The 10,697-nt window shown below is 54.6% G+C and overlaps 1 protein-coding gene across 1 annotated transcript; it reads left to right on the top strand.

Annotated features, from left to right (window-relative positions):
- Positions 1–1,828: 1,828 nt before the first annotated feature.
- LOC133362555 (GTPase HRas-like) lies at positions 1,829–8,249 on the top strand. The gene is made up of 5 exons (XM_061581503.1): positions 1,829–1,913; positions 3,697–3,819; positions 4,901–5,082; positions 6,116–6,275; positions 7,855–8,249. Exons 2-5 carry the CDS (start codon positions 3,709–3,711, stop codon positions 7,975–7,977), a joined length of 576 nt encoding a protein of 191 aa, XP_061437487.1. The 5' UTR covers positions 1,829–1,913; positions 3,697–3,708; the 3' UTR covers positions 7,978–8,249.
- The last annotated feature ends 2,448 nt before the right edge of the window (positions 8,250–10,697 follow it).

The following is a 10,697-nucleotide window of genomic DNA, read 5'->3' as shown; positions in this document are numbered from 1 at the left end:
GAGGCCTGGATAATGCTTATGTTAACACAGTGCAAACATCTCCACGCTTCATTGGCCGTCGCGTGATGCTCATCTCCATCGAGTGGCCCCCGATCTCCAGCAGTGGGACTTGCACATTACTATGGCCGGGGCCAGTCTATCCACAGAACAAACACTTGTTGGCTTCCCATCAAGTGCGACGTTTTTATCGACCCTGGAGGGCCGATGGTGGGCTGAGTTGACCTATCGAGTGGGACGCGAGCTTGCAACCTTCCAGTTGAGTCAACCCGGCTGGGATGACGTTATTTAGCCACTGGCTGTAAAACACAGGACGACAGGAGAGAGAGATGCTGCGTTAGGATGTGGATCGAATGCCACTGCACGTTATAGTTTGCATCTGATTGCAAACAATTAATAAGGCGCATGTTTTATTGTGATGAACACGATCGTTATAATGTTTAGCATTTCTTTTTTAACCAATATGAACGATGTGAAATATGTCCAATAAAACCCGTTTCTCTTTTTGATCAACGTGTGTTGGCAACTGGGTTCTGTTTTAGCTATTGTACGCGTTCTGGGCAGCTTCATCGATTCAGTTGAGTTTATCGAGCAATCTTATAACAAATACAGTAAGGCTAGTTTTGCACTGAGATAACATCCAAAGACAAAGGTGACATCCAAGTACTGGGTAGAGACTGCCCAAGTGAAACGGAACAGGGTCAACAACAAAGCGAGCTGTACCCATCTAGACATCTGAGGAAGCTTCAAGAGCAGCAATTGACTTTGGTACCATTTGCTTGGTACTGTAATGAATGGTGAGTCATCTTGCTTGGAGCGAAGTAAATGATCAATCCATACTTTGCTCCCTCACCGCTATACGCAACAAAAGACCAAGGTCCTCTATTTAGCCTTACAGATCATAGGGGCAAGTGCTGTTAGCGAGCACCTATTAAGGTTGGCATAACACACAAGTGCTGTTAGCGAGCACCTATTAAGGTTGGCGTAACACACAAGTGCTGTTAGCGAGCACCTATTAAGGTTGGCATAATACACAAGTGCTGTTAGCGAGCACCTATTAAGGTTGGCATAATACACAAGTGCTGTTAGCGAGCACCTATTAAGGTTGGCGTAACACACAAGTGCTGTTAGCGAGCACCTATTAAGGTTGGCATAATACACAAGTGCTGTTAGCGAGCACCTATTAAGGTTGGCATAACACACAAATGCTGTTAGAGTGAATGGGTGTGTTGGTGGATGAGTGTCGTAGGGTGAGCAAGTGGTTAACTGAGTGAGTGAGTGGCTGGCTGGGTGGGTGAGTTGTTGACTGAGTGGGGTCAGTGTAAGTTGATGTGGCAGTCCACTGTTAGTATTCAGTGGCAGAGGTGGGACAAAGTCATTGTTATGCAAGTCCAAGTCGAGTCTGAAGTCATCAAATTCATGACTCGAGTCTGACTCGAGTCCAAGTCACATGACTCGAGTCCACACCTCTGTTCAGTGGCATATTAAACTGCTGACTTCGCTATTTCTGAGTTTTCTACCAACCACAAAAACACCACTTCACCCACAACCAGGTGCCCTTTTTTATTAAAATACCAAAAAAAATCGTTTGAACAAAACGATTCCGACAAAATGTTGAGGCGGTAAAGTGAATTAAAAACTCACAATGAGCTGAATTATCTGTGTCGTGTTATTTTGTCTTTAGCACCCCCCCTCCACCCGCCCCCCTCCACCCGCCCCCTTGCACCCCCCTCCACCCTCCCCCCTCCACCCCCTCCACCCGCCCCGCCCCTCCCCCTCCACCCTCTCTACCCCGCCCCCCTCCACCCGCCCCGCCCCCCTCCACCCGCCCCCGCCCGCGTCTCTCCGTGAAGGTTGAAAGCTCCTCTGCCGCCGCCATTTCAGTCTCCGACCGACGGCGCGAACAGCAGCAGCAGGTGAGACACACACACACCTACACACCTACACACACCTACACACACACACCTACACACACCTACACACACCTACACACACACCTACACACACACCACCACACACACACCTACACACACACCACCACACACACACCTACACACACCTACACACACACAACCACACACCACACACACCGCCACACACACCACTACCACCCACACACCACACACGCGCGTGTGTGGTGTCTGTGCGTGTGTGTGTGTGCGTGTGTGTGTGTGTCTGTGTGTGTGTGTCTGTGCGTGTGTGTGTGTGTGTGTGTGTCAGTGCGTGTGTGTGTGTGCGTGTGTGTGCGTGTGTGTGTGTGTGTGCGTGTGTGGGGCCTTACCATCAGCCCCACCAAAACCAAGCACCTGCCTGGGTATTTTGTACCATCGGACACTCCACCCCCACAACTCCCAATTGGTGATGGGGCAGTTGTGGAGAGAGTGGAGAGTTTCCCATACCTGGGCAGTGTGCTTATGACCGGCTCCAGTCTATCAGCAGAGGTCTCACTCCGAATCAGTCGAGCGGCAATATCTTTTCATCGGTTGCGTAACGCTGTGTGGAAGCTACCTGGTCTGTCGCTCCGCACGAAGCTTCAGGTCTTCTCGGTCACGGTCATTCCCTCCCTTCTCTACGCTTGCGAGACGTGGACCCCCCTGGTGGAGCATCTTCGCCGGTTGGAAACATTTAGGCTGGCCTGCCTACGATCCATCCTGGGTTTAACCAGGCTGGATTGTGTGAGGAGCTCACAAATCCTTGAAAGATCTGGGCAAGGTCCCATCAGTGAGCTCCTCCGGCAGGCAAGGCTGCGTTGGCTGGGTCATGTAGCCCGCATGCCCAGCCACCGCATGCCTAAACAGCTTTTGTTCGGCCGGATCGAGGGGGCTAGACGGGCGCGGCACGGGCTGGAGAAGAGATGGAGTGATGTGGTACAGGAGGACGTGGAGCTGAGTGGACTTGCCGATGACTGGTACCAGCGGTGTCAAGATCGGCCTCAGTGGAGGAGGCTCGTGAAGGACGCTACTGGGCAGTTGGAGGCAGTCGCCCTCCAACAACAACGGAGGGCGGAGGAGCGACGCTCACAACAACGAGCGGAGCGCCGGGTGGCTAAAGCACAGCAAGTTGGCACAGTAGGGGGCACAGGTGGTGCATCAGCCAGTCATCTCGGTCATCTCGGTCAGTCGACCAGTGGCACCTGGGTCTGCCCCGTGACCTCCTGCCAGCGGGCTTTCGACACTTCACGTGGCCTCAAGGTGCACTTGGCCTGGCACAAGCATCGTGGTGACGTCACCGCCACTTAGTGGCGAATGGCGGTTGTTGTTGTTGTTGTTGTGTGTGTCTGTGTGTGTGTGTGTCTGTGTGTGTGTGTCTGTGTGTGTGTGTCTGTGTGTGTCTGTGTGTGTGTGTCTGTGTCTGTGTGTGTCTGTGTGTGTGTGTCTGTGTGTGTGTGTCTGTGTGCGCGTGAGGCAACAGATGCACCACCGGCATCTGTTGCAGGTGGTGCATCTGCCCGTCGTCTTGATCCGTCGCCCCATTGCACCACGTGGGTCTGACCCGTGACCTCCTGCCAGCGGCCGTTCGACAACTTCGCGAAAGTGCACCTGGCCTGGCACAAGCGCCGTGGTGGAGTCTCGCCACCACTCGGTGGCGAATGTTGTTGTTGTTGAGGCGAATGTTGTTGTTGTTGTTGAGGCGACGCTGTGGATTAGGTGGGGGGGGGGGGGGTCATTGCGTGTGTTGTTGTTGTTGTCATCGTCGCAGCAAGCGGGCGCCATGACGGAGTACAAGCTGGTGGTGGTGGGCGCTGAAGGCGTTGGCAAGAGCGCCCTCACCATCCGGCTCACCCAGAACCACTTTGTGGACGACTACGACCCCACCATCGGGGTGAGCGCCGGACTTGCGGGCAGCGGTCCCACCTCACCCACCCAATAACCCACTCACCCACCCATCCACCCACCTGCTCACCCGCTCGCCCACCTCACCCACCCAATAACCCACCCACCCACCCATCCACCCACCCATCCACCCACCTGCTCACCCGCTCGCCCACCTCACCCACCCAATAACTCACCCACCCACCTGCTCACCCGCTCACCCACCTCACCCACCCAATAACCCACTCACTCGTCCACCCATCTACCTACTCACCCACCCACCTACTCGCCTAGTTACCCACTTACCTACTCGCCCACACACTCGCCTACTCATCTGCTCACCCACCCACCCACTCGCCCACCCACTCGCCCACCCACCCACTCGCCCACCCGCCCACCCACTCGCCCACCCACCCACTCACTCGCCCACCCACTCGCCCACCCACTCGCCCACTCGCCCACCCACTCGCCCACCCACTCGCCCACCTACTCACCTACCTCGTGTGTCGTGCCGCCCTGCACAGGTGCCGCTGCTGCTGCTGCTGCTGCCGTCTGTGTCTGCAGTCAGTTCTCCTATAACGCGGTTGGCGCTGCGTTCCTGAAGAACGCCCACCCCCCCCTCCCCCCCCAGATGATAATAAATAAATGTATAATCCAGGGGGGTCGAGCACGCTCCACGATCAAACACGCGCGGCGCGCAACGCGGGCCGAAGAGACCCAAGAGGCACGTGGAGTAGCGTTGGGTTCTTAACCTTCACTGCGGACTCGCCACCCCCTTGGTTCTCAGTCGTAAAGAAAGCTGCGATGTTGACAACAACCTCTAGACTCTAGACTCGAGAGGGTGTTTGTGAAACAAAGTTGCGTACTCGCGTTGCCCCGTGGCTCAATTTGTGTTTTCGACGATTTGACCTTGGGGGGGGGGGGGTGGCGAGATGCGCCCCCAGGTTCACATCCAGCAGCATCCCGACGCCCCCGGCGTGCGACGACGCTGCGACGGCACGTCCACGTCGCGCGACGCATCTGCGAGGCTAATCATTCCCGGTGTTGGGGATGGGGGGGGGGGGGTATTCTCCGTGCGTGCCTCGGCGCAGGACTCGTACCCGAAGCAGCGGGTGGTGGTCGATGGCGAGACCTGTCTGCTGGACATCCTGGACACGGCCGGGAGGCAAGAGTACAGCGACATGCTGGAGCAGTTCTTGCACGAGGGCGAGGGCTTCCTGTGCGTCTTCGCCGTCAACAACTCCAAGTCCTTCGAGGACATCCACCGGTACAGGTGGGTCGCTGGGTGGCTGACTGCAGCTACTGTAGCAAGTCAATTGCAGTGAACACGAATTGTTGTTATCTTGCCGGGTAAGGCCGCACCGAGCCGTGTAGTTCGTTTTCAAAAGCGATCACAAATGATAACCACGACTAGAAGTGGCTTATCATCGTGTGGAAATCTACTAGCAGCAGCCAAATCTACGCGACCACGGTTGAGAGGGAGACGGAGAGAGAGACACGTGGGGCGTAGCGGTGGGGCTGGTTGGGAGGGAGACAGAGAGAGAGACACGTGGGGCGTAGCGGTGGGGCTGGTTGGGAGGGAGACAGAGAGAGAGACACGGGGGGCGTAGCGGTGGGGCTGGTTGGGAGGGAGACAGAGAGAGAGACACGGGGGGCGTAGCGGTGGGGCTGGTTGGGAGGGAGACAGAGAGAGAGACACGGGGGGCGTAGCGGTGGGGCTGGTTGGGAGAGAGACAGAGAGAGAGACACGGGGGGCGTAGCGGTGGGGCTGGTTGAGAGGGAGACGGAGAGAGAGACACGGGGGGCGTAACGGTGGGGCTGGTTGGGAGGGAGACAGAGAGAGAGACACGGGGGGCGTAGCGGTCGGGCTGGTTGGGAGGGAGAGAGAGAGACGTGCAGACTCCAAATATACAGCAGCAACAGGCATCGTCAGCGGTCACGACGGTCGTGGCTTGTTGTTGTTGATGTGCTTGTGTAATCTGGGGTGCACGCCACCCCCAGGGCTTGTGAGATGCGGCCAGATTTTATTCAGAAGGTAAATCGAAACAAATGAAGCCATGGGGCAAAGTGAGTACGCAACTTTGTTTCGTCAACAACACTCTACGTCACTGTGTTTCTTATTGAGAAACAAAGTGGATGTCAAGGCTGCGGTCAAGGTTAAGAAGCACTTGTTCAGAGGCAGGGGGATCTTTGAAGGAGGAGATTGGAGGGAGAACTACAACATGGGGAAGGTTTGGGAATCGGAGGGATGATTTACAGGGGAGGGGGACTGAGACCCCGACCTCTGCCGTGGCTTCCGTGCGCAGGGAACAGATCCAGCGCGTCAAGGGCTCGGAGGACGTGCCGATGGTGCTGGTGGGGAACAAGTGCGGCGTGCCCACGCGGACCGTGGACACGAAGCAGGCGCAGGAGCTGGCGCAAGGCTACGGCATCCCCTTCGTGGAGACCTCCGCCAAGACCCGGCAGGCACGCGGACGCCGGGGGAGAGAGGGGGGGGCAGCTGGGGGGGTTGGTGAGTAGCCAGGGGGAATAAGTGGCGGCCGGTGGGAATGTGGTGCGCTGCGCCGTGAACCCGGCGGTCCAGGGAGTTCCCACGTGCCTGGGCTGTGTTGGGTCTGCGTGTCTGCCTGTGTGTGAGACTACCCGTGTTGGGTCTGCGTGTCCGTCTGTGTGTGAGGCTACCCGTGTTGGGTCTGCGTGTCCGTCTGTGTGTGAGGCTACCCGTGTTGGGTCTGCGTGTCCGCCTGTGTGTGAGACTACCCGTGTTGGGTCTGCGTGTCCGCCTGTGTGTGAGACTACCCGTGTTGGGTCTGCGTGTCTGCCTGTGTGTGAGACTACCCGTGTTGGGTCTGCGTGTCCGCCTGTGTGTGTGGCTACCCGTGTTGGGTCTGCGTGTCCGCCTGTGTGTGAGGCTACCCGTGTTGGGTCTGCGTGTCCGCCTGTGTGTGTGACTACCCGTGTTGGGTCTGCGTGTCCGCCTGTGTGTGAGGCTACCCGTGTTGAGTCTGCGTGTCCGCCTGTGTGTGAGGCTACCCGTGTTGGGTCTGCGTGTCTGCCTGTATGTGAGGCTACCCGTGTTGGGTCTGCGTGTCCGCCTGTGTGAGACTACGCGTGTTGGGTCTGCGTGTCCGCCTGTGTGTGTGGCTACCCGTGTTGGGTCTGCGTGTCCGCCTGTGTGTGAGGCTACCCGTGTTGGGTCTGCGTGTCTGCCTGTGTGTGAGGCTACCCGTGTTGGGTCTGCGTGTCCGCCTGTGTGTGAGGCTACCCGTGTTGGGTCTGAGTGTCCGCCTGTGTGTGAGGCTACCCGTGTTGGGTTTGCGTGTCCGCCTGTGTGTGTGGCTACCCGTGTTGGGTCTGCGTGTCCGCCTGTGTGTGAGGCTACCCGTGTTGGGTCTGCGTGTCTGCCTGTGTGTGAGGCTACCCGTGTTGGATCTGCGTGTCCGCCTGTGTGTGAGGCTACCCGTGTTGGGTCTGAGTGTCCGCCTGTGTGTGAGGCTACCCGTGTTGGGTCTGCGTGTCCGCCTGTGTGTGAGGCTACCCGTGTTGGGTCTGCGTGTCTGCCTGTATGTGAGGCTACCCGTGTTGGGTCTGCGTGTCCGCCTGTGTGAGGCTATCCGTGTTGGGTCTGCGTGTCCGCCTGTGTGTGAGGCTACCCGTGTTGGGTCTGCGTGTCTGCCTGTGTGTGAGACTACCCGTGTTGGGTCTGCGTGTCCGCCTGTGTGTGAGGCTACCCGTGTTGGGTCTGCGTGTCTGCCTGTGTGAGACTACCCGTGTTGGGTCTGCGTGTCCGCCTGTGTGTGAGGCTACCCGTGTTGGGTCTGCGTGTCTGCCTGTGTGTGAGACTACCCGTGTTGGGTCTGCGTGTCCGCCTGTGTGTGAGGCTACCCGTGTTGGGTCTGCGTGTCTGCCTGTGTGAGACTACCCGTGTTGGGTCTGCGTGTCTGCGCGTCTCTGCACGTGCCGAGTCGGTCCCGTACGAGAGCACGTGGCCCTCCCTCTAACAAACTCCCTCCGGTGGCGGCCACTGCGTGCGTCTGTCCTGCAGGGCGTGGAAGATGCCTTCTGCACCCTGGTGCGCGAGATCCGCAAGTACAAGGAGCGCCGCGTGAGCAAAGACGTGTGCAAGAAAAGAAAGAAATCGAAGAGGAGGAAGTGCCGCCTCATGTGAATTTCATTTCCCCTCCCACCCGCCCCATTCCTCCTCCCTGCCTCTCCCCTCCCTCCTCCGACGGTGACGAGAGAACGACAACCACCAGCCACCATGTCCGGTGAAGGAGACGCGGTGCGCAACGACTCCAAAGCCGCCCACTGCAATCTTGGGAGGGAGGGGGGAGGTGCTGCGGAGGTGGTTGTTGTGTATTTCTCGAACGCGAGCGAGCGAATCGGTGAGCGCGGAGGTTTGCGTTTGGTGGGAAAAAACGGGAAAAAAAACGAATAAAATGTAAAACGTTGGGCTAAGACGATTGTTTTTGTTTGCGCTTGTGGAAAATGCCTGGTGAAAATGATTTGATGGTGGTGGTGGTGGTGATGATGTTGATGATTGTTGCTGCTGTTTGCCGGATATACAAGTGGGGTCTGTCATTATTTACCACCACACTCTGGATTTGTTCTGGGATACTCTGGACAGAAATGAAATACTTTCACCCCTCCACCCACCACCACTCTCTCCCCGTGGAGATGTTTACTCACTCGCCTGGTACGCAGGAGGTCGTGGGTTCGTACCCGACCCTGACGCCTGCTGCTGCTGCTGCTCTATATTTGGAGTTGGCGTGTTCACTCTCTCCCCGTGGTCGCGTGGAATCGACATCACCACACGGTTCGGATTATCCCACGCGAGTGATGACGACGACGATCTGCCACTTGGTGTGGGCTATCATTTGTGGCTGGCCAGGTGGCTTCATTTCTATAGCACTTCGTGCAAAAAAATGCTTTGCAGGCATGAACAATACAAGTTTAATTGTAGGCAAAATAAAAATCACATTGTAACAAATTTTGAGCAAAGAACTAATAAAAAAAATACCACGTGGTTTAAATCCTCATTCAAAGCAAGTTCAAAATCACTTTTTAGATATGTTTTAAAAAGTGCTTTGATTTTGAAGAAGTCCCCAAGAGCTACCACACAGCCTTACCGTGGGACCTCCTTTGTTAGTACCAACATATGATGAGAGGTTTTTCTGGCAACAAAACAGCTGCGTCAAGATGTTCAAACACCAAAGTGGGATCTTCTACAAGGAATCCCGCTGCCATTTGTGGCCACGTCACTTCTGCTCTGCAGCTCGGCGCGCTTCAGCTGGTACAACACAACACGTGGTGCAGGTAGTGGGGACAATATGTTCCACACTGCCCACCACGGATTGGTTGTCTGTCGTGCATATATATAATATAAACAGCGAACGGATGTGGGGTCTGTGTGTCTGTGTGTGTGTGTGGGCGAGCGGGCGAACGGGGATGTGGGGTCTGTCTGTGTGGTAGCCCATACAGTCTCGGTGGTTTTGAAGTCCTTGGCTTAATTAGGAATTGCTCATTCTTCGGGATTGATGAATTTGCAATGATTGCAGTAGTCTTATGTTCCAAAGTATTAGTTGGATCTCGTTTGATTGGCCGTGTCGGGTGGTGGAGGGTTATGACACATTTATAAATAACGCGATCTCACCCAAAAACGTTGAGTATGAATAATATTGGTCGCCAATGCCTTACACGTGTTAAACATGTCTTTTGAAAAATACAAGTCGATTTTGGGTAGCAGATGAGAAAGCAAAAATCTAAATTGCAAATGCAATTTCACAAGTTCAGTTATAAAACAGGTCCTGTGGCTTTAAGTAAAATAACTGTAAGTACTGAATATCTATTAAATGTCATTGAATAACTGCACACTCAACAAATTGAAAATCAACAAAACATTACTGAAGATGCAATAGCACGGCTTGTACTGCCGTCGGGTACACACGCAGTCACATTTCTGTTGATGAATAAAAACACAATTTTCATTTATTATTGAGCACGACTGCTTTGTCGCAGCTGCTCGTGACCCCAAGCACGAGTGTCCGTGTTGGGCTGCTGCATGCTGGGGCGTCTCTCTCTCCCCTTCAGCTTTCAAAATTCACCACTGCGGGCAAATGCAGGCAATACATTCGGGGCATTGAATTCGGAGCGCTGAATTCGAGGCATTGAATTCGACATGCAGTCCCAACATGAACAATAAAAAGACTTGGGTTGTCTAAGAAGAATGTCACTGGCTGGCCTCTGCACAATAGAATTATATGGCGATGTCACTCAAAAGTTTCACTACAAACTGCACACACAACAGGCATTTACTAATAAACAAAAACATTCCACTAGCATAGGGTAGCACCACACACTTTCCATCTACAGTGAGGGAAACAAGTATTTGATCCCCTGCTGATTTTGTACGTTTGCCCACTGACAAAGAAATGATAAGTCTATAATTTTAATGGTGGGTTTATTTGAACAGTGAGAGACAGAATAACAACAACAAAATCCAGAAAAACGCATGTCAAAAATGTTATAAATTGATTTGCATTTTGTCTCAAATACACAAGATGGTGAGTGTGCAGAATGTCCGTCAATGAGCGATGGGAATTCTCTTTGGCATAACTTCACATCTCATCCAGCTCTGCACAGCCGACTGAGATCCCCAGACCCAGCTTGTTGGGCTACACGTGGGCAGCAACAGAACATCGTGTACATCGTGCACCGAGAAAACAGATTTTAGTTTGTTTTAAGTGTCCATTAGAAGAAGCCCGTCAATTGCTTTTTCACGCCAATCTTGGCAGAAAGACCGACTAGACTGGAGGTAGCACGAGACGTCCTTTGGTCTACTCTTCCACGATAGCCAGACACCTTGAAAGAGGTGGGAATAGCCACAAT

Source organism: Lethenteron reissneri, unplaced genomic scaffold, assembly GCF_015708825.2.
Source record: "Lethenteron reissneri isolate LAM-NWPU_2019-01 unplaced genomic scaffold, ASM1570882v1 scaffold_1529, whole genome shotgun sequence".
Lineage (NCBI taxonomy): Eukaryota > Metazoa > Chordata > Hyperoartia > Petromyzontiformes > Petromyzontidae > Lethenteron > Lethenteron reissneri.
The sequence above is the reverse complement of the archived record's forward strand: the minus strand, read 5'-3'. Positions and strand labels throughout refer to the sequence as shown.

Excerpts from the sequence above, each read along its gene's own strand:
- LOC133362555 (XM_061581503.1), top strand. The coding sequence starts at position 3,709 with ATGACGGAGTACAAGCTGGTGGTGGTGGGCGCTGAAGGCGTTGGCAAG. Across the intron at positions 3,820-4,900 it reads ACTACGACCCCACCATCGGG|GACTCGTACCCGAAGCAGCG; the intron begins GTGAGCGCCGGA and ends GCCTCGGCGCAG. Across the intron at positions 6,276-7,854 it reads CCTCCGCCAAGACCCGGCAG|GGCGTGGAAGATGCCTTCTG; the intron begins GCACGCGGACGC and ends TCTGTCCTGCAG.